The sequence below is a fragment of the Taeniopygia guttata genome, chromosome 5 (genome assembly GCF_048771995.1).
Source record: "Taeniopygia guttata chromosome 5, bTaeGut7.mat, whole genome shotgun sequence".
In the NCBI taxonomy this organism is placed as follows: Eukaryota; Metazoa; Chordata; class Aves; order Passeriformes; family Estrildidae; genus Taeniopygia; species Taeniopygia guttata.
The window spans coordinates 41,935,724-41,959,659 of NC_133030.1; the positions used below are offsets into that span (position 1 = coordinate 41,935,724).

The 23,936-nt window shown below is 51.2% G+C and overlaps 2 protein-coding genes across 6 annotated transcripts in view; one reads left to right on the forward strand and one right to left on the reverse strand.

Annotated features, from left to right (window-relative positions):
- LTBP2 (latent transforming growth factor beta binding protein 2) overlaps positions 1-3,617 on the reverse strand; it is a 71,491-nt gene extending 67,874 nt beyond the window's left edge. For all 5 annotated transcript variants that reach the window (XM_072930259.1, XM_030274686.4, XM_030274685.4 and 2 more), the window contains exon 1: positions 3,023-3,617. In XM_072930259.1, the coding sequence (XP_072786360.1) occupies positions 3,023-3,474 (452 nt within the window). In that variant the 5' untranslated portion in view covers positions 3,475-3,617. The remainder of the gene's footprint in view (positions 1-3,022) is intronic.
- FCF1 (FCF1 rRNA-processing protein) overlaps positions 1-23,936 on the forward strand; it is a 97,690-nt gene that overhangs the window by 41,583 nt on the left and 32,171 nt on the right. The window lies entirely within an intron of this gene.

The following is a 23,936-nucleotide window of genomic DNA, read 5'->3' on the forward strand; positions in this document are numbered from 1 at the left end:
CGTCCCGGTAGGTACCAGAAGTAGAGGTTTTCCCAGATTCCTCTTCCATTGCCTACCTTCCTCATCACTGTGACCCACCCTCCCAGCCACAGGGCAGAAGGACAAGGGGGGACACATCCCAAGGGGCACTGACGTAGAGGGAGATGCCCACAGTGTCTTCACACAGGACTGGTCAGCCCAAATTAGGGATGCATCCAGCAAACAAGTACAGTCATAGTTGGCATGTGTCGTGGCTGCCCTAATCCCACAACACTCAAGAGGAAAATCCTTCTAGTCAGCGGAGCTAGAGAAATAGGGATGTTAAACTGAGCAGAGCAAAGCAGTGATGTTTTCAGGGCTGGATTGTTTTCTTCACTCAGTGTCAGAATTCAGTCATTTTCTGTGATGTTTGCTGGGATATCAAAAGTCACCTCGCAGCAAGTCTTCTGGAGAAAATACTAAAACCCAGCTCTTGCAAGTCTTAAAGATGGGTGCATTTATCAAATTGTTTGTACAACTCACACCTGCAAAAAGGTCAGACATGAGCAGGATGGCATCCAAAGAAAAGAAAGAAAAATGCAGGAAAGAAACTCAGTCTTGGGTATGCAGCTATCAGACAAGGTGAGAAAATACTTATCTAGAAAAACATAGAGTGCCAATAAATGGGGATTTGCAACCACAGAACTCCATAGGGCCCCTGAAGGTACCAGCAGAGAGCTCTGACTGGGAAATCTGGAAAGGCAACACATGCAGGAGTTGCGAATTTTAGCCAAAATAATTGGATAAATAAATAGTACCAGGGTTTAGTGTACCTGCAAAGTTACCTGAGTAAGGGAAAATGAAGGCTGTCATACCAGAGACTAACAGGAGTTCAGTGTAAATAGCAGAACAGAAAATATCCCACCTGGCAAAAAAATGAAACATCACAAACAGAAGTTTTTTAGGGGCCCTGAGTTTCCTGGATGAAAATGTGTCTGGTGCAGCAAGGGGTGTAAGAAGATGGATGAGGTGGAAGGACAGAGTCTCCCAGAATGGCTGGAGGCAGCAGCAGCTAGCTTTCCATGAGGAGCAGCACCATGTGGTTACTTAGAGACAATTATTTCAGCTGGGTTTCCTCTTAAGCTCCGAAGATAGCAAGTTATAGAGAAGCTTCAAAAGTGATGCTTTGGACTCCAGAACAGACAGAAAGCCATTACAGGTACTTTGCAGAACTGAAGTTAATGGGGATTGCAGAAAACTCTGTATCCTCAGCCTTGATCTTCCAATGCAGAGCAGAGGCAGAAAGTGCAGCAGAGCCTGCACGAGAAACACAGCACTAGGATACAGCTCTTCCTTACTTTAAGCTTGGAGGCAGTGGTACTCTCAGGTATAGATAATAACAGTTAAACTGTGTGTAAGTGCTGGACTGACCATCCCTGTTTACAACCTGGATTAAGGGATTAAAGCTACTTGCAAAAATGTTCAGCGCTCTTCTGAACACAGTGTGGACCTTGGGCCTGCCCTCATACTCCTGACAGCAGCACAGGCCAGCTGTTGTCACCAGAGGCAGCTGCAGTCTGAAAACAAACATGCTAGGTATCAGATTACTCAAATTCAACCAAACTGCTACATGACCCCAAAGCAACACTGACAACATCCCAACTGCAGAAAGGGTAAAAGCTTTCTGAGCCCAAAAAAGTCCAAATGTGACTGAGCAAAACTTAATGTTCCCAAAACTCCCTCTCTGGGTGGCTGACAAGCCAAGATAATGAGTTGGGTAAGCTCAGAACCTATATGCCTAGCTGTTAGTCATAATTTATGTATCAAACATAATAGAAGCAGAGCGAACTTGGTGCATGTGTGGATCTGTTGAAGAAAAGTACACAGAGTAGCACAGAAAACATTTCTGTCTCTAAACTTTACAAGGAGATGAGTGTGGGTGAGAGAAAACCCAGAGATGGACCTTTTGTGTTCTAGTGAAGCTCCCCACCAGATGTTAGAAGAAGATTTCTGCCCATGTCAGAGGGCTGCAAACCCAGAGCCTGCCCTCATAATCCTCCTAGCAAGGCCCACATGAGAGCAGACACACAGAGTGCCACAATGGGTTGGTCAAACTCCCTGCCCAAGTGGCAAAGCAGCTAATCTCGAAGGACATCAGCCACGGGGGAGCAGCGAGGGAACTGCCGAGGAGGGGGCCCTGGGCTGAAGAGTCCATCAGCCGTGCACCAGACGGCCGCTCGCAGGCTCCCCCCACAACCGAGCAGCTGGCCTCGCCATATGATATCCCCTCCACCTCCACAGGGCTGTAGCCAGAGACTGGAGCTGGAAGCAGCCCTGCCAGGCAAGTCATAGGAAGCCTCCTTCGGCTGAGCCAACTCAAGCCATGGGAAGCTGCGGCGTGGAGTGCTTACAAGGGGCCCATTATGGGAGGAAGGAGCCAAGAGGCCAGGTACCTGCAGCAAGAGCGGCAGCAGACAGACTCCGTCCCGCAGAGCCAAGCGAGCCCCTCCAGCTTCTCCACCGCCTAAATCATATTACAGCCCCCTCGGGAGTCCCCCACCCTGGGTGCCTCCAAGGAGGGCCATGGGCAGCTCTAGAGGGCAGCTGGGACACTGACCGCTGCCGCACAATTGTCTGCTAGCGAGGCCCCGATCTGCCAGAAGGGCGCTGCACCCGAACTCGCCTGAACCACGCACCCCACGACTGGCAGAGAGCCGCGTGGCGGCCCACGCACACTCGGGTTACACGCCACGCCTGCGTGCACACCGACACACCCGCAGCCACGCGTGGCTGCGAGCGGCGCGGCCGCAAGTGCGGGACAGACGCGCCGCAGGACAGCGAGCATCCCGTGGGCTCCCACCCGCTCCGGACCGGGCGCGGGGGAGCACTGCCCCCCATCCCGCAGGGGACGTGGCAGCGCCGGGAGCGCCCGTGGGATGGAAAAGGGATGCAGCATGCGGCTCGGGATGGGACCCTGCCCCTCCGTCCGGGGCTCCCCAGCGCCGGGACCACCGGGGCTCACGCTACGCGCTCCCGGCAGGATCCCCCCGGCCGCAGCACTTACCCCGCCATCCTCCCTCTGCCGCTTGGCTCCTTCGACCGGGGCACCACTCGCGCTTTCAGCCCGCCGCCCTGCCGCTGGCGGGAGTCCTGCCTGCTCCTCTGTCCCACGCCGGGACCGAGCCCGGCATCTCCCGCTTGGCCCCGGGGCGCGGGCAGCCCGCGGTCCGGATGATGCCTCCGGCCGTCGGCACCGCTCGGGCTCCCCGCGGCGGCCGCGGAGCCGCGATCCACGTGGAGGGCTGCGGGGAGGGGCCGTGACGGTGGAGGGGACCGGGACGCCGGGGACAGGCCGTTCGCCGTGCCCACCGCCCCCAGGGCAGCCCCGCGGCTCCGTAGCCGCGCCGCTGCCCCGGCCCCCGGCTCCAGCCTAGCCGCCGAGTCCGGCCGACAGCGGGCGAAGCCCAGGAGGACGGCGAAGGTGAGCGGGAGGAGACTGGCGGCAGCGCCCTGCATGGTGTCAGCCGGCGGCGAGGGCAGACGGGCGGTGCGGAGCGCTCAGAGCCCGCCTGGCATGCCCCGGCGGGCGCGGGGCAGCGGGGACCGCCGGCTCTCCGCCCCCCGCTCACCGCCCCATCCCGTTCCGGGACTCCGACGGGACCTGCCGCCCACGGGGGCCGGGGGTGCAGAGAGCAGTGCTGAGGCGGGGGAGAGGGCTGCCGGGCGGCCCACGCAGGAGGAGGAAGAGGAGAAGGGCGGCCGGCCCCGCTCTCCGGGCTGCCAGCGAGATCCCGCGCTCCGCAGGCAGCTCCAAGCACCTTCGCGCCTGCCTCTGGCACTGGCAGCGCCTAGAGGGGATGGAGGGTTTTATTTTTGGAAACCTCCCCCTTTGTGTCTTTTTGATGCTGACATCCCCCCTCTCCAGAGGACACGGCTCGGCCCCCCTTCTTAGGAGAGGAGACATTCCAGCAACACCCACTTTGGCAAAGGGAAACAAACTACAACAGAGAAGCCTTAACCCCTGCCTGGCCAGGGAGACCCGGCCGCCGCCGGCCCGGCAGTCGGCGTGCAGCCCCCGCAGCCCGCCCCGACGCCCGGCCCGCAGCGACCCGCCGGCCCGCCGCAGCTGGGAACGCTCAGGAAAGGTGGAGAGACCCCTTCTTTGAGAGCACGGAGCAGAAGACACGGATGCCGAATGCACCGCTGCCCCTCAGCATCTCGGGACTCCTGGAGCTGCATCAGCACCGCTAGCCCTCTCGCTGTTCTGGATCGCGTCTACCAGGAGAAAGGCACGACAATGGGAAAAGCCTTGCTGGCTATCCCACGCTGGCTCCAGAGCTCTTAGATCTTCTCAACCTCGTTCAGGGGCTTATAATCTTCCTTGTATAAGTTCAGGCTAGAGCTGGAGCTTATAGGACCCACCTATAAGCTCCAGGCCCTTCAGCCTGAGAGATCTTTCAGGAGACATATTCCAAGAGCTTAGAGTAGACGTCCATCCTTCCCCCCATCTGCCTCTGCCTGAGGTTGAAGGAGGACTTTCAATGACTGTTTTTCTTTATATGCACTGGAAAAGACTGAGAAGAGTAGGAGGAGGGAGAACAGGGGCACAAATCCCCTTTCAGCCACATACATCATCTTAACCTCATGCTCTGCTACATCTCTACAGATCTCTGCTGCTCTTGGCCATCTTGGGTGAGGAGCAAATCCTCGCACTGTCCTTTATTTGGGATGGGCTCATTCCAACCCACAGAAGCATTTGTTACCTTAGTGGGTGACTAAAGGCCTCTTGCTGCATCTCAACATGCAAAGAGACAGATCAGGGCACTGCAGATGCTCACAGGAAGGAGATACTCACTGGGTTCTGTGCCTGCAGCAGGTCCTGTGCTGACCCTGAGCACAGCAGGTGGATGTCTGCAGGAGAACACAAGGAGTTCTGCATGTGCACAGAGTGATCCTTCGGGGGCACCTTTACATCTTCCAGCAGCTTGCAGGGTAGGGGCTCCTTCAGCCAGCTGCTGCAGCTCAGCCACTCGGTTTAAAAGGCAAATTGTCATCAGTCCATGATTTTATCTGATTTCTTTTGTTCCTTTTGTTCTGTGGGGTGACAGTAACATAGGACTACTGGCTCCTCTTCTGCGCCCACTGCTTCCCCAGCCCATTACAGCCCCATCCCACTGATGCTTTTCTCCCTTCAGCCTCCCACTACAGGTGCTGCCTTCCCTGGTCCTCACCAAGCTGTCTGCTTTCCAGCAGCTTTGTGGCAGAGGGCTCTGTTCAGCTCATCCAGTTCTATCTCTCCAGCCTCCAGCAGTTGTGCTCCTAAGCCTCTCTTATTTGAAACCAGTGGTTCCACCTCTCTTCTTCTCATTGCCCCTTGTCTTTTATGCTCTCTCAGACCACAGCCACCTCCTTCTTCGGATAGGAGCACTGCTGCCTACCCTCCAATATGCAGAGGAGCTGGGAAAGGAGCAAAAGCACAGGGAATGAATCCCCCTGAAAGCATGCTTGGTCTAGGGTGGAGCAGGACCTCAGCACATTCCTTCTGGCTGGGGATGGCAAGTGAGGGAGATGGGAGGTAACCACAGGTGAGCAAGTGTGACCAGAATAATGGGCAGAGTGGGTTCAGGCTTTACCTTGGTGCTGGCAGCTGAAGAGCAGGGAGAAATTTCAGAGGGTGCTTTGGCACTTCCTGGGATGCAATCAGCTTGCCTCTCTGTCCTATCAGGGCAGAGACAGTCCCTTGGGCAGGAGTTTGCACGGCAGTGGATGTCATAAGCAATGCTCACTAACAGCCGTGGCTTATTTCTTTGTTCTGAGGAAGAAGAATGTCCTTTCCATCCTCACCTAATTGCTTTCTTATGCAGCAGTGGAAAGAATGCTTGTGCCTAAACCTGACATCAATGCCATAAACAAAGCCATAAACAAAGCAGCCAAGAGCCAGGGTAATGCTCAAAGCCAGAACAGGAGACCCCAGAACAGGGGGCACAAGTGGATTCCTCCTTCCCAGAGGTGTTGGATCACCCCAGAGAAGAAGACGACTTCAGCATCCCCAGGGGACAACATGTGCACAGGAGCCGACACTTGGGGCACCAGCAGTAGTTGGGCTCCAGGAGCTTGTGCCTCCCTCATGGAGCTGAGCAATGAAATGTGCAAAGAGAGCCATCAGCGGCCCCCTGGCACCTCTTGCAGCTGCCCCTGGCTGCCGTGGAGCCTGGCCCAGGGAGCTGGCATCCCTTCTCAAATCGGCTTAGCTTCGTGTTTACAGTAACCCCCTGGAGCTGGACACTGAGCTCCTTGCTGCCTCACACAGGCAAACACTCCTTAGCTTTTCAGGGATATGCTGATGCCATTTGATCCCATGGGAGTGCTGCAGCAGAACAGGGGCCAGCTGAGGCCAGTGGCCCCCAGTGCCCCCACCTGAGGGTTGTCTGGCACAAGGAGCTGAGGGCACAGGAGTTATGTGCAGGCGCTCTATGGCTCATATTTGGGCATTCCCAAAACCAAACCCATTAGAAAAGGGGAAGGACAGGGGGTGTGGGGAGTCCTAGTGCAGGTTGGGCTTCAGCATGCTGCAGAGTGGGGGCTCAGCAGTCAAACATGAAATACCTCATTGCTTAGGAACTTGCACAGGCAGAGTGTGGATGGTTGGGCTGCTTGCTTCTGAGGTCAAGCCCTCACTTGGGAAGAGAAATCAGCAGCAGCAGAGTGAGGATGGGGCAGTAAGCTGGCAAGCAGGGTTTGATAGCCCAACCCTCAGCAGAAGGGAGCACAGGGCACCTCTGGGGACATGACCTTCAGGCAGACAGTTCACAGTGCTTTTTGCTGCCTTCACTTCCCTTAATTCACCACGTGACCTTCTAGGTAACAGAAGTGGCACCACAGGAGAATCCGAGGGCAGACAGCTGCAGCACCTCTACAAGTCCATGCTTTCTAGGGCCAGGACACTGAGCTGAATGAGACAGGCCTGACAGCCAGTTCAGAAAGCAAGGGGCTCATCAGACCCTGCAGAGAAGAGGAGCAAAAATTGATGACACTTTGTACCTGCTCTGTCTATGGCAGGCAGGATGGGGTGCTTGGGCAGCTGAGGATCAAAGCCACAGGGCCAAAGACAGAGGGGTCAAAGTGGGCTGTGACCTGGAGGGACAAGCATAAGTCACATCATCCTGAGCCCTCTCAAAGGATAGGGAGAAGGGACTCTTCCAGACTGTGCTGATGGGGGCCCCTCTGTGCTAGGTCCCCTTACACCTACATTACCCCACCCATTGAGTCCACACCAGCTCTGCACAATTCCCTTGGGGTGGTTAACACCTGGGAGCCACGCTTCCAGGGCCAGTTGGCCCCCAGATGTGGCTCCTGGCACTGTATCCCTTCGATTAATTATCCCCTTTTCTTCCTCTTCAGAAGGGTTCACAACCCACATGTGCTTCTTCCTCTGCTGAGAGCATACCCATAACACACTGCAGATGGGACACATTCCATGGATTCAGAAGCTGCCTGCAGCTCCTGCAGAGGAAGAAGGAGTGCTCCCATTGCTCAGGGCTCAAGGGCATGGGAAGGTTGGCCAGGCTCACTGGCTTAAAAATCAGGGTGTGGAGCCAGCCTTGTAGAGGTAGAACTCACAGCTTCTCTGAAAAGAGCCATCTCACACCAGGAGGGAGAACATGGCAGCTGTGAAGAGCTGGATAGAGAAACAATTTCAAGGCAGCAATACAGAGAGATCTCTGGAGAGGATCTTTTTAACCATGGGCATCAGACAGGCAGGAAAAGCAGCTTCTGAACTTGCAAACACAGCTAGCAAATCCTCCATGGACAGCATTTCTACCCATTGCCTTTTCTATGGGATACCCACAGCTCATGACACCCATATTTATGGGCACCCAGGGAAGTAGACATTCCCACCCAACAGACAAGCCACTACAGCCAGACACATAGCCTGGCACTTCAGACACCTCCACACACTCATGGTGCATCCCTCAGAGCCTTGGGGACATCTTGGCTTCTCCCTGGGAGGAGTCCGCCAGCAGGCAAAGAGCTGTGTAAGCAGTGGTTTGTTGTCAGAAAACAAGAGAAATTGTCCAGTTCCTAGTCTAAAGCCAAGGCTTTCTGGTTTTATTGTTCCTTCTGTTTTTATTTAATCAGGGCAATCTCTGAGACAGAGGCACAGACCAGACAACTGGTGTCCTACAACTGCATTTCTTGCTCATGCTGTTGTCTAAGCATATGTCCATGCATTACCAAGGGCGGAGACTACATGCTGAGAAAGAGGTTACAAGAGAAAACAAGTCATGCCACTAGGAAAAAGAAACCTGGAGAGAATGATCAGGTGGCAAAACCCAAGGGATGGGAGTGCAGAGTGAGGCAGAGAGATTGCTGTGGGCTACTGCTGTAGAAAGGCCCTGGTTGGGCTGGTTGCAGAGCACAGCTGGTTCCTTATTTATCCATCACACTATTTAGAGCCCGTTTGGCAACTCCTCAGGAGAAAAAAATCCGATCAGTTAGAATGTGACTCATACAGAGCTACAGCAGCTCAAGGGAGCCTGTTCATTTATAATTAATGAAGTCCTGTTTGAAATTATCTGACTGCAATCTTCCCAAGAGGCTGATTTGGCCTCTCTGCTTCTTCAATACCTGTGGCTGGAACTGCACGTGGCAGTGAACAGGGCCTGAAAATCAGGAAAGCCTGATCATGCCCAAAGAGCACAGATGCTGCCCTGACCAGGAAGTCCATTCCATCACATGTTCCCTGTGGAACAAGCTTGCTCAGGACATCAGCCGGATGGGGACTTCAGCTGCTCCACTCATTTGTCAGCTGTCCTCACTAAGGAAGGAAAGGGAAATGGAAAGGGAAGAAGGAAGCAGAACATCTTGCCATTTTTATGGGTTGCGACCCTCTTCTTGGGAGGTCAGAGCACTGAAAACCGTGGAAAGGGCCCTGATAATGTGAATTACTATAACCTTCTCTTCCCCTTTTCACTGGGGTCTCAATGCCAGGAGGCTTTTCCTGTGGCAGCTATTGAACATCAGCATGTCACAGACTGGAAGGGAACAGGGAAGCAGGAACTGCAGCTTGAGGGTATGCAGGGAGTCTGAGATGCTCTCCTAAGTGAAAAGTCTCCCTGGTGTCTGGCACAACTTCACAGGCAGCACTTCTGAACGAAACCACAACCTGTAGAAAATATAAGAGATGCAAACCAGTTGATCCAGCAGTGAGGACAGAAAAAAACAGACAATGCCCAGACTATGATGAAGAAGCTCTTCCTGAGAAATTTGTCCCATGCTGAACTTCTTAACAACAAAGAGATCAGAAAAACACAAACCTAAATCAAACTTTGAATTCTACAGAGTGTTTGTGATTAAAGTAGTTTAATTTCTACTGATTCCAAAGCATTCTTCTTAAAAAGCAATTCGTTTCTTTCAGGTAGCTGTTCCATCCTTAAGAACCTCATTGTGGCTGCCCAAGGCAAGGGGAACTTGGACTTCAAGTTCTTCAGCTTTGTATAACTGAGTAAAACTCATGATGGTAGATCCTGAAATAAGAATGATTTGTGGGGATGATGTTATATCTGCATATTGGTTTGATTACTCTGCCATCCTGAGACTGTGGGCTCACACCCATCACAGTATTTTAGGTGCTTTCCTACCAGTTTGGGGGCTGCAATCACTGTGTGAGCAATGATCTCAGCCCATTACAATGCAATGATTTCAAGAGGATGTTTAATAGCTTATTAATAAGTGAATCTTAGGGAACTGAAAAAAGTAGCAATTATTAGGTGGCATGTGTTAGAGCTTAAATATACATCATGCAGGAGACTAAAGCATTGACACTTTACAGTCCCATTGGGTAATTATTTGGATTAGGCTGAGTACCCAATTTCCCAGCTATGACTTCATAGGCTGGGAATCCTGCTCTCTGGTGACATCACAGTTCCACAAGTCTCCCTCACTAGTTGCCATGCTGACTACTGTCAGGTGGTGTGGCATATAGCTATGGCACACAGCCTTAAGAAAGGACCCACACTCTTTCAGGAAATAAGAATAATGATGAATGAGAGTCTAACAAAGAAATAAATGCAGGTCAGCTGCAGAGAAGGTGAGCAAAGCTCCCTTTCTTGCCACACCACATCTTCTGAGAAATGCAAGGAGCTTGAGATGGGGAAGCATTCACTTCCCACCCAGACACAGGCCATGCCAGGCACTGAAGTCCATAATATGATTAAAGAGATAGCATTTGTGGTACTCCTACCTCTCCCAGAGTTTGGAGCTAAAGACAAAAGCAGGGACAATGTTCTCTGATGATGATGATTACCTCTGTGCTCAGCTCTAGCATGTATTTTCAGGCTGTGCCTCTGCCTTCCCACCCTCTCCCCTTTCCCCATTTCAGCCCATCTGAGCAGGCAAGGAGGACTTGCACAGCTCAAGCCCAAGAAGTGCCCACAGCACAGGAGGCCCCCTGCTTTCTCTCAAGGCTGGCAAGCCCTGACAGCAGAGGTGGCAGCTGAGGAAGGCAGCTGGCACCATCGATGTGGGAGAGACCCTCCCCTTCCTCTCTCCCAGAGCCAGGTCCTCTGCATCCCTGAGCCAAGGGAAGCTCCTGGAGGGTAGCAGGACTGAAGGAGGTGGGGAGCTCCTGATATTTCTGGGGAACATCCCTGCATCAACAGCATCAGGTCAGAACTGCCTGCTTTGAGGCCGTGTGAGCTGGGCTGCTCAATGGGCAGCTCCTGCTGAAGAGGACCAGGAGGAAGGCAGGCAGGGCTACAGAGCAGGAAAATTCTTCCCCAGACAAGAGTTCAGTCTGGGAGCAGATGAAAATGAAGCAACAGCACTAACTAGCCTTATGCCCACTGTAAGGGACATGGGGATGAATGCTCCTGGCTGGACACAGAGCATGGCCAGGGCCACCCTAGGTGGTGAGAAAAGTGCTGTCTCTGTGGATGCCCCTCAATGCCACTTTGGTTTCTTGTTCCACAAGGAGATGGGACCGATATGGCCCCTGGTCTGAGTGACCCCAGCCTTGCTGCCCACTTCCAGCAAAGGCAGCTGCTCCTATGGCAGGTTGCTCTCAGTCAGGCTCTGCTTCCCTGCAAGCTTGGCTGGATTTGTGAGAGCTGTGCAGGGTATGAACATCACTGACAAAAGCTTTAGGCTACACAAATTACTGAGAGGTAACAGTGGAACTAAAATCCTATGGGAGAGCAACTCTGGGGACCTGGGGAGTTGAACAATAGGCTGTCAGCACAGACCTTGTGTCTGAGTTCGTAGGCACCACATGTAACTGAGTGCTGTGGTACCAGCAACTCATCCCCACCATCCACAAGCTTCCTGTCAGCCTGCACCTAGGGCTGGCTGCCCTTCCCACACCACAGAACTGGTGCCCCTCTTTGGTAGCCCTCTGCTGCCACCAGTCCTTCCACTGGGACTGTTTTTTTCCCCAGCACGGCTTTCAGGAACCAGATCTAGGCCCAGCAAGACACCTTTCCCAACCCAGAAGGAACACTTGCTTTTCAAGAAAAAAGTGCACGCTGAAGTTTGGCCCAAGGAAGCAGCTGCCCCATTTATTTCAGTTCCCATGGCAATGCCAGCAGGGAGGGGCTCTGACCTGCAGTTCCTTCCAGACCACAGAGCTCCTGGGGATGTCAAGAGAAATCACAGAGGCTGGTGGCCAGCTCTAGCCTTGTGCCTCCTCACCAGGACAGACCCAGCCAAGGCCAATGCACCCCAGGGATGCATCTGTGTTGCCCATACAAGCAAGGCAGCCTCTTCAGTGACAGCTCCAGTGCTGCTAAGCAGAACCTGGGGGTTGAGGGATATTCTGGCTTATCCCTTTCTTCCCTCACAGTCTGACTCTGAGTTGATGTGAACTACAGCTGACCTACAGCTCTCTGCCTCACCTGTCCCTGCCTTAGTATCCATATCCTATATGGCATCAGCCCCTTGGCCCCTGCTCAGTTCAAGCCTCCAGCTGGCTTTAGAGCCACTGCTAGAAACATTATAGCACACCTGTTCTTCAGATGAGGGTTTACAGCCAAGACCAGCACATCTGGATTGTAAAATAGACATTTGGAAGTTTATCAACATGTTTCCAAACAGTCTGAGTATGGCAGAAACTCTGTCTGGTTGCTTTAGTGGAGGAAGCAGCTGGGCTACAAGGATGGTTTGGTGCCCTTCTCATGCCTCATGAGTGTTGTGCTAAGCCTCTCATCCCTCCCACCTTCCTCTCCAAACTGAACTGCCCCTTCCTGACACTCGTGGTCCAGGAAGCTGTGTCAGCAAGGCTCTAGGAAGGAAACAGGGAAGCGAGATCCAGTGCCCTTCCACCCCAGAACCTGCTGACACAGCTACACTAAGCCTAGACTTCAGCCAAACGTCTCCCAGAAACTCCACGTGCTCAGAAAATTGATTGTGAATCTGCACCATATGGGCTGGGAGTGGGTAACTGACTCCATCAGCTTGGTCCTGTGCAAAGCTCAGCTGCCAAAAGACTCCAGGGCTTTTGCTCTCAGCAAAGTCCTGATCAGCAGCAACACCAAGCTGCCACTAATGGGTTTGTCAGCACCAAGCAGATCTAAAGGAGGAACGGGGCCCACTGTCCTGAGTTGTTTCATGTGCACAGCCCCTCTCATCGTATTTGTTTCTCAGATGTGCAGCACTCACACTGCTGCTAACAACAGACCTCCCACACGAGTGTTCAGTAACATACTCTATAGATTTTGGTTTCCTTCCAGTCATCCCACACCAATAGAAACACAGCCGATACTTTGGGGTGTGTGTGACAGAGGCAAGAGACACGCACAACCTGGAAAGCTGACAGGGCAGGAGGTAGCTCTACTCCCAGCATGCAGGAGAGCTTTGGTAATGTGGTGATTGTTTCCCACAAGATCTTCAGATGGTCTGGGCCAAAGTTAATCAGCAGCTGATTAACAATCCTCTCATCTTCCAATTTGACAGTCAATCTGCAGGTGAAGGCAAACGTTCCTGTCCTGCAGTACTTACTACCACTCTGTGCTGGCATCACCCCTGAAAGAGAAACCACTCTGCTAACCTAGTGGCTGAGCACTGTTGGAGACCATTGAGCCATTTGGAGACTGGGGCAAACAAAGATTCTTCCATCAGCCCCACCCCAGTGATTATCTTCCCTCCCAAACTCACATGCTCTCAGTAATATTGAACTACCTTTTTAGAGTCACTAATTCAAAGTGGCTCCAAATTCAAGAGGATTTAGTGGAAGAGCCTGGGGAGAGATAAAGGTGTGAAAGCCAGGGGTAACCCCAAACCTTCAAACAGTGTACCTGTAGTGATGAAGATACAAATACATTTCTATGGCGATTTGCACTCAGTCAATTTCTATGTCTTTATTTATTTGTTTTTAAAACTTGGGGGAAATTGACCACCCCACACACCCACTCTGTATTTGCCCATTTACCTTGCTAGGCCCTCTGGTGCTAGCACAGAACAAAGGGCAGGAGAAAACGGCTGAATTAATGTGAGATCTGTACACAGGTCACTGCTTAGAGACAACCACCATGTTTAGCTGCTCCTACCACTGAGCAGGGCCCAGTTCTACTACTGGATACTTCTTCCATGGGACTTGAGAACCTACAAAGTTGCTAGAAGGAATTCAGGTTAAGAGGCACTGCAAGCCATAACAGAGAAGAACAGGTTGGAAAATAAGAAAATGGGATTCAAAATATCATTTGGATCTTGCCAAGCAAAACTCCCTTTTGCTTCTGCATGTGCCAGTGGGCCTATCTGCCCAGACCATTCCAGATGGTGTATTTTTACTGAGAGAGGAGGCAGCATAGCTTCACATTTCTCATTAAATTGAGCTAGTAACCTCTAAGCTTACAGGTCAATGGGTGTGTTGTCTCTTCCTCCCCCCTGGACTATAAATCTGACCTCCACCCCAGGCCCTCCCTCCCTTAGGCGGGCAGGTCCTGCTCATGACAGCCAGCGCTTTGTTTAGCAGCTGAGCCGACACTTCCTCCCAAGGGAGAACATAACCCTGTAGAGGCAAAGGTCAAGTGTGCTCTTCCCAAAGCTGAGGATTTGCTTTTGCCACTTAATCCAGCCTGAGATCTCACAGCTAACACAGAGCTTCTCTCAAGCCTGGGAACACTTTGTGGGCAGAGGAAGGCACACACCTGAGGCACAGGTGTAAGTGCAAATACCTGTCCTTTACCACAAGCTTTCAGGGCACCAGAAAGGAGGCTGCTAGGAAAACAAAACCCCACCAGATACTTCATCACTATTTGGTGGAATAACCCTGCCCTCAGCCTCACCAGTTCAGGCCTAATGCCAAAGACAGCCAGGTGGTGCCTAACTAACTTCCACCATTGCTTTACAGCCCTGCCTCCCACTGGCAGGTGTGGAACCAAATAGTTCTACCACTGTGGGGCCCACTGAGATGGCTTCCAAAAGCACTCTGCTGTGCCCTGGAGTGCTCCTGCCCTGCAGGTCTCAGCCACAGCCCTGCAAGGACTGGCACAGGCAAGGGAGTGGTGGAGGACTCCATCACTGGTTTCACAGTAGAGGTAAGGAGAAAAAAGATCCTACTGTCCTTGCCTCAGCCAGCTATGAACCTCTCAGCCACAGCCAAGCAAGCAGGTTGTCCTGGCCGTGGAGATCATTCTCTGGTGCTCTCCCACACACTCACAGACTGGTTGAGGTGGGATGTGACCTCTGGAGAAGTGCTCAGTCCCCTGCTCAGGCCAGAATGCTGGAATCACATTCGGTCAACAATGTTTTTGAACCCCTCTAAGGATGGAGGCTCCACAGCCTCCCTGGGCAACTTGCTCCAGCATTAACTCTTTTCTGACCTCTAACACAGGTGGCCATCCACCAATTTTGCTGCAATGGTTTGGTCACCCATCAGAGAAGGTGGACATGCCCCTCTTGGGGATGTGGCACCTGTGGACCCACATGTACTTTTAGCTGAACTTCCTGGTTCAAGTCCCAAGGGGCTCCCTCAACCCCCAGGCTGGTCAAGAGGCTAAGCCTGGAGCCTCATTCTCCCTGACCATGCAAACACAGTCACAGCAGATCCAGCCCTTGCCCTTTCCCCGGTTTCTTGCTTTCTGTTCAAGACAACTGAAGAAGCAGGGGCGGGGAACAGGGGACATCATTTGGGAAGAAGACTTTCTTCTTTCAGAGTTGATTGCCTCTAAGATTTAGGAGGATTAACTCTTCAGCCTCTCCATAAACACCAGACTACCCCATGGCCACCCTCCCTTCCAGTCTGTGCAGTCAGCACAGATTGAGGGTGATCCCAGGCCCACAAGCCTGTTTTCACATGTCTGTGCCATTTTACCTCCTGCTGTTTTCTGCTTCTCATTATCTCTGCAGAGCTGATGACACTTAAGACATTTAATCTCCCTGGAGGCTTTCTCTGGCACTTTAAGTCTGATTTATACAATAGATCCTGATGTCCTGTTCACTCAATCTCACCTCTGGCTTGTTAACACCCTGGTTGGCCAAGGACCCTTCCCTGCCTGCCAGCAGATCTGAACTAGGCTGAACCTCTGCACTCACCAGAGTTAAAGCTTTGGCAACTTTCTCCTTCTACCCCTTATCCTCTTATTCATCAATGGTCCTTTATCACAGCAGCCTCTTCCCACAGGGGTCCCATGTCCACAGACCCAGATCTGCCCCTGCAGCTGCCAAGGAAATTCCAAGGTCAGGCACTGAACCAGGGCAAACCCAATCAGCAGTTGTCAGATAACACTACCAATGAACTTAAACTGGTTATTAACCCCAACTGCTGGGAGGGCATCACCAGCTTAGGATCCCTTCCCAGACCATAGGATTTTTCTGGTGGGGAACATAGCCTCTTCCCAGCTTTGTGACTTCTGGTCTTGTTAGAAACCAGTTCAGGAACACAAGAGTTTGGGAACCAAACAGCTCTTAACACTTATCACTGCCTGCCCCCAGAGACAAGTCTAATTCCAAACTATAGCTACAACACATGTATATCTGTTTGCAACACCTCATTGGAGGAATTAAAAAGTGACACTGATACTGTACTTGGGACATGATGACAACTGCTTCATCCAGCCAAACAAGACTGAGGCCAAGGCTGGTCCAGCCTACTAAATGGTGCTAGAGCTTCAGCCTGGGCATGGTACCAAACACTACAGTGGAGCCCCTCTACATGGCCCCTGGACATCTTTGTATTTGCAGGCCTGCAGACCTTTCCAAGGTTTTCTCCATTATCCTGCTATTCCTTTTCAGTCTGTTTCTTGCTCCTTGTCCACGCTGCCTGCACAAGCTATTTTGCAGGAAGAAGGGTCATCTCTCATGAGCTGTCTGTGTTGTAGCAATATGAGGAGGGGTGAACAGCCTCTGCAGAGCAAACCTTCCACTTCTGTGTTATACTTGGATGCATCAGCATCACTGGTATTATGGGAAGGGCCTGTCCTCTGTCCAAGCCAACCACTGCCTTCACACAGAGAGAAAGATGACAACGCTATAACCTGGATGCCTCACACATTCCCTCCTAGACCTTTGCAGTGCTCACATCCAGCCAGGCCCATCAGGGAGGCAGATTGAATGAGGGCAGCTGGACAGGAGCCCTGCAAATCCAACCAAGCCTCCACATACCGGCCACTGAATTTGGATCTGAAGCCACTAACAAATGAGGTGAAGGAAATGTCTGGAACAGGGACCAAGCTTGGGTTTGAGTCCTGACTCCAGAGCAGCTGGTGCAGTCTGGCAGGCAATACACAACTCAGCTGTCCCCAACATCCTTGCTGAGCTGGAGCTTCCTCCACTGTTCCCACAGGCCAAGTGTCTCCTGCATTGCAGGTAGAGAAAGGACCCTCAGCCCCACTCCCAAAGCAGATTTTATGCATCCAGGGTACAAGAGGGGGTAGTCAGGACCAGCTGCTCAAAGTGGTTTGCAGTGATTCACTACAGCTGAACACCCTCAGCCCCAAATCTTAAACCCTGAGACCCCCAACAAGATATCACCTAGAGCACATCAGATCTTGTCATGCTGTGACTTTCCCTTGTGACATGGCTGCCCCTTCCCACGCTGCTTGCAGAGCTAGAACAGGCTTTCTTCTAACTGGATGCCATCCAGAGCCTCCACTGAGGTCCAGAGAAGGGAGCAGGAGGTGCTGCAAGTGAGTGGGAGAAGGGACACAGAGACCACGGCTCAGGGAGTTAAGGTGGCACTGCAAGAACCCAGTACCTGTGGGTGGTGGGGTGAGAGGTATCACAAGGTCAGACTTTTCTGCTGCTAAAGCTTCAGAGATTTCTCTTTCCATCTGCCTTCCCACCATCTGTTGAGGCGACTGCAAGGGAGAGGAGGTTTGCAAGGGTCACTCTTGGGCCAAAGCAGATGGAAAGGACCTGCTGTGAGTATTTTACTAGACATGGGCCAGACAGCTGCAGTATGCCCCCCAGCCCTGCTGACAGCTCACTGGATCACCCAGTGGTGAAGGAGCTGGCTCACAACTGCACACGCTGCCCTGGAGGCATTGCTCGCAATGACGGAGGGTCTGCAGCTGTACGAAGCAGTGAATTAACAAGCTTTTAAAGTCCTTCATTGGAGGCCTGAAGAAACAGATGCTGCGAGGGGCTGGTCTCTCCCCATCCTGGGGACCATCCTTCAGGTCAGGGATGTTTTTTCTTGGTGCTCTCTGAGGTGAAAAACCAGCAGAACCTTTGCTACCCAGAGCTCCAGGGCCTTCTCCTCTCCCAGAGCCTTTGAACCCTTTCCAAATTTCTCAGCTCTGCAGGCTTCCAGACCTCGCCTGCTGCAGACCTAATTAACTCTCTTGTTCATTTATGGTCTTTTGTCACTAAAGCAAGTAATTGGTACACATAGGCAGCAGATTCTCGTGTGCTCACATGGACTTGACTGCTCCCTTTGGTCTGCTGGGGAAGCCCTCTCCTGCTCACCAAGGGTGCCTGCAGTCCCTCTCTGTGGCCAGCCACTTCAGGATCATCTATGGAGAGCACACTGCCTCCATTTCCAGCAAGCTCTCTCAGTACTTTTGCAATCAGAAGACATGGATCTTCTCATGACATGACATCTTTGAACTCAAGCAAGTCTAGACCGTGGACTGCACCTTCCCCTTCTCCCTTGCTAGCACCAAGAATCCCCTTGGGGCTTCTCATCATGTGCTGTTGTTTGCTTGGTGCTCATGCACACACACACACACACACACAGACTCTGAAGCCTCCAGTTCAGTGGGATGGTGCAGACACCAGGCCTGGCAGGAATGCTGCTGCCACAACAGTTTCTCCCTGCATTGGTACTCACTCAAGTTTGCATACAGCCAGATGAATGTAAGAACAACATGACCCCACTGCTCTTTTACCACCACCCCCACCCTCTGTGTTCCCTCTTACTCCTGGCACCACAAGGATGGAGAACAGCAGAGAGAGGCAGGACCCTTTCACAGGGGGATAGCTGGGCAAGATTATCCCAGGGCTCCTGGACCAGACAGCTCTTCAGCCTTTGGAAAGCCTTTGTTCCTTGGCCCTGTAGGGTTGAGGGAAGGGATCCCAATGAACATGTTTGTGCTGTTCTTCTTAATAGGGTGTTGTGTAACACAGAGGGAAGTGACTACACCGGGGACCCCAGCTGAGAACAGAGACCTTAATCCTACTGCCCAGGAAAAACTTGGAAAAAATACCTACATCTGTTCTGTTGCATTAGGCTCATGGCTCAGAGGCTGACAGCTGACCCTGGCTGCTCATGATGCCAAGGTACAGCCCCTGCCAAACAGTGCCAGGGTAAATTGCCATGACTGATTAGAAAGGCAAAAGGCAGACAGAGAAAACTGGGGAGAGTACTCACCCTGGGCAGATGGGAGAAGGCCAAGCCAGAGTTCATCAGAGTATTTAATCTTCTCCACTCCCATATTGGCAAACAGAGTGGAAAGAGCAATAGTGGAAGAGAAAAAGGCAGGGGATGAGATGCAGGGAGAGCAGGGAGAGGCATGAAGGTGAGGAGGCAGAGAAAAACTACATCTGCATCCACCTCTCCATGCAGCTTACCAAGGATGAGCTTCAGGAGACAAACCTGTGCTAGGCTGAGACCACAGAGGACAAAAGGTACTCCTTTATCTACAAGCAGGCTTCACAGATCAAGAAGGGCATGGGGCAGGTGTTGGCCTCAAGGAGCAGTGCACACTCCCTGCCATGAATCTGCCAGCTCCAGGACATGTATGAGCACAGGTGTGGGGCTCCCTGATGCAGTGCCACAACACAGTTCTGTTCTAGGCTCAGGCTTTGTTATCAGCCCACACCCATTTAACAATTCAGAGAGTGAAAAGGAAATAAGCTATCCAATGAACAGAACAACAATACTGAAATTTGACTAACAGCAGACTCGTAGACACTCTGGAAACATGTAAAAGACTTCTCACCATATTTGGTGATACATCCACTGGGAACATGGTAAGTGCTGCACTGGGACTACAGGGCAGGAGGAAAAGCCAGTTCTCCATGCAGTCCCTCTTAGAGACACAGCAGGATGCTGAGGGTGGCCCTCCCCTAGATTGGAGGGTTTTTTCTGGAAAGACATTAACACAGTTTTGTGAAGGATGTGCCTGCTCCTTACTCATGTATTAAATTGGCTCAAGCCTAATTAGCACAACATCTATGACAGGATTAAAGCAGATCCTGCCTAGGGCCACCAGCTACCAAACACTCCTCCTGGTCACCATCCAGCACAGGACAGTAGATAGCTTCAAGAAAAGCAGAAAAATACCTCCTTTCTAACTTCTGTCTGTCAGAGACAGGTTTTGGCCCTGAAGCAGGAATGTTTATTTGCTTTAAATCTTATTTAGCCATGGATGTTTTCATTATCCACATGCATGTCACACTCTTTTATCTGCCCTTAGGAGGATAGGAAGAAAAGCTCATGCTTTCCTCACTCCATATGTGGAGCAGACAGTTTTGATTAGCCATGTGCTTTTTTGCCTTTCAATTCCTGCTGGCTGTCACTTTGACCTTGTTCAACAAGACAAAGGCATGAGAAGCAGTGTGTTTCCTTCAGCCTCTTATAAACTTGAACACCACAACCTCATATCAAACTCTGTTCCTTTCCCCATCTCCATGGGCTACCTGTTCATGCAATCCTAAACCTCCAGCACTAAACTGAGCATTTAAGATTCAGGGATCCTGCTGAGAAATGCAGTCAGAAGGACCAGATGCCTTCTGACCCAGAAGCATTTCTGCACTAGAATCCAAAGATGCCTCTTGAGTCCAACATCACCAGTCCCATGACTCTACCACCTTCCAACCTTCTGCTGCTGTTGACCAACCTGGTGCCTTTCCCTCTGCTCCTTACTCTGCTGGGGAGCAGCCCTGTCAAGGTCAGAGCTTCAGGACTGAGTTAGCTCCACAGCATCAAGTGCATTACACCTCAGTAATGTCTTTGTTACAGCTTCTCTGACACTCTGCACTTCAAACTTGAAGCTCAGCCCTGCCCAGGAGGAGGAACCACAGGGGATGAGGCACAGCAGAGCCAACTCCTAGAAAGACATTCTTAGAGCACTTTCCAAAGGCACTGCCAACAGGTTACTGACATCACTAACTGCTAAATGTAAGGTTAGCTGGCCCAGGCCACCTCTACTCAAAAACAACCTGATGCAAAGAGTATTCAAGGAAGGCACTAGCCTGTGCTGGGGCCACTTCAGGACACTTTTCCCTCGCGCGGGTTGTAACCAGGGTCCCTTTTCCCTCCTGTCCCTGGAGTTACTGCACTGTTCCAGTCACTTACTGCAACTCACCCAAATTCACGTCAGCTTCCACTCTCCCAGGTTCTCTGGAATGGCTAGAAGTGCCTGCAGTTAATTAAAAGAAGTCCATTATGCTATAATGAGTCCTAAAAAGAGAATATCAGCTCTTTCTGTGCACCAGCTTAATTCTGCTTTCCTAGTCCACACATTAAAACTCCCTCTCTCCTCGCATACTGATGACTAACCTGTGTATCAAAGCCTGAGGGAGCACATCTAATCTGGCTAGTGTTACTGCTGTTGTTTGTTCATATTAACCACATTATTCTTACTAAGCTATTTGTGTTGAGTCTCCTGAGAGAACGCTGCAGTTAATCATACATATGTAAATCCAACTTCCTTTCACGCGTTTTAAATGTGTTGCGTGTTGGAAAACAAAAGGGCGAGGGGGATGGTGCAACGGGGACTTGTGCAGAACCAGCAGATGCTTTCTAGAAGCTCACTTCTCACACACTCCAGTTTGAGGATTAGAAGCACAGCAAGTGACTCTACCAGCCAAGCTGTTTGCTAGATTGACAAAACAACAAACACAGGCATCTGTAAGTCAAACTGCACGGTTTCAAGAGAGCTGAAGAGACAACTCTTAAACGGAGCTACCGGTCCCTCTGGTGGCAGAGCTGCCGCAGCGCTGTCCCCGCACCGGGGGCGGCACCGAGAGCCCCGGCGCCGGGGCAGCATCGCTCGGCCAGGAGAGCGCCGGGCAGCAAGGCTCCGGAGCACGGAGCTGAGGCACGGAGCGCGGCACACCTGGCCTCCAGGAAGGATGCCATGGAAGCCTTCTAAACCCGAAAAGATTCATCAGAAGAATACCCAGCAGTTGCCCAGTCCCTCCTCCCTGACAGCCCTATCTGTAACTAAGCCCTCGGTTTTTAATAGCAGTACTGTGTAGCACTAGGAGCTCCCATCTTGAAACAGGGCCCCATTGTGCAGGGGGCTATGGAACATCTGGACACAGAGAGTCCACAGGCTCTTTAGGATGGGGAATAAGATGGAGAGAAAGAACAGAAGATGGACAGGAAATGAGTGAGCAGAGTAAGACAGCACTGGTCAACACAGAAGACAGCAGTCAGCGAGAGACTCTCAGTGGATGAGCACAAAGGCAACTATTCAATGCCTTACTAGAAGATACCAGGGCAACATTTTTGGCCTGTAATTTTTAGTTTCAACAATGTAGACAATTGCAACCATTCAATGTCTTACTAGAAGATACCAGAGCAACATTTTTGGCCTGTAATTTTTAGTTTCAACAATGCAGACAACTGTTACCAGTGTATTGAATGTTCTTCCCAATGTAAAAGGGCCTAGGAGAGAGAAGGCTGAATACCCCTGCTGACTGCTCTAGTCACAGACAAGGGGCTGCCAATTTTCCTTAAGTGGTGGTCTGAGTCTGTTCCACACCAGCAATAAAGTCCTCTGCAAATCTGAGCTAGCTTCTATTCAGCAAGCCACTTCTTCAGACAAACCTGTCAAACACCCCCCCCCCCCCCAGCTACTTTCATCCTCCTCCAACAGGACTGCAGGGAATTTTATATCCTTGCGTTTCTTCACCCACTGCTGTAAAAGCAGCACTATCTTATCTCAAGGCAACCTCACACTTCAGCTACTGGAGCACAAGAAAGCCCCAAACAGCTGTTCCTTCTGGTAAGAGACAAGATTTCTAAAATTACTCAGAAAATTGCATGGGTTTACAAGCCTTCACTATTATGTTAGCACAAATCCCTAAAATACGGGGCAGGTATGGGCCAACATACTCACAGCTTAGCAGAAAATTGCCTCAACGGGGTGGGAAGAATTTGGTTTTGGCCATGCAGAATCACTCCCCCCGCAAAACCACCTAAACTCACTCTGGCCTTCACATGCCTCAGAGAAAACTCTGGAACAATCTTAGGCCAATTCCAGTTTCTCCATACATTGCAAGAGCCCCACTTCCTTTCCCTGTATTCATTACAGTTTTATACCAAGGTGGAGAGGCTTGGCTCTCAGCCTCACTCTCCACTTCCAACCCTGTGTACAACTGCCCACACCTCAGCACACTTGGTAGCACTCCATTCCTGCAGAAGGGTAGCTGGAAACGACTCATCAGGAATTTTGGGTGAACTTCAGCTACAGCTGTTTTGTTTTACTGCAAAGAAGTTACAGCAAATTATGTTTAAAAATGAACACGTTCATGTAGTAACACCTCCTCTCCTACAATCAAGTTTCATTCTCTGGAAAGCAGAGATTAGCATCTCTCACGCATTCAATGAGAAAACTAAAGACTTTAAGAGGAAGATTCTAAGTCTTAGATACTGCACAATACAGCTAATGCCAAGACAGGCTGAGGTTCTGATCAGCTTAGCTATTTCCCATAAGTGTTTCCCTTTTAGAGGTCCTCTAATCACACAGTCAAACTCTTTCTGTGCTCATGTGCCAGATCAGTCAGACACAAGATGGTGGCATAACAGCTCAAGCCATACAAAATTCACTATGGGAACCAGGAATTACAGCTTGGTTCAACTGACCAACTCAGCCATTACACTATGAAAGGAAGAACAGATCTTAACCAAATCAAGCACAATTTCCCCATTTTCTCATTTAGGAATCTGAAGAGATTCATTCTCTGTAGTTCCACAACTGAGGCAAAGCAAGTTGAGCAGAGGAACTGAATGCACAAAAATCCATTTTCCCAAGTAGCTCATCATGAAACACCTCAGGTCAAGTGGCTGTGTACAGAATCAAGGATCCAAAGATATCAACTCTTTGCTGCAGCCAAATATACAAGCTGGGGCATGTAGGATTCCAGCATGAAGTGCATGGGCATGATTTCTCTCAGAGCCCCAACTCCATGCCAAATGCCAGGATAAATGGAGGCTGTGGAGTCAGCAACAGGGCACTATCACCACTCCAAGAAATCACAAGAAACTGGAGATCAGGATGGACAATGTGAGCAGCCAGATGATATCGTGCATCCTGTAAAGAGAAGCTGAAACTTTAGAACTTACTTCATGCTGAAGTAATCCAGCATGCTGAGCTCTCTCCTTCACACCCAAACAGTTTCTGAAAATTCCATCCTCAACTTGGCCCCCTTCTTATGAATTGTACTAGTTGTGGCCTGTAAAGGCATGTCCACATGGCTTGCTGTGTATCAGTTTGCTCATGCCAGGTTTGCTGGCAAAGTCACCCACCTTTTAATACCCTGGCCCCAACTCCAGAAGCTCTAGTCACAACCTCTGCAATTTTCAGGGAACA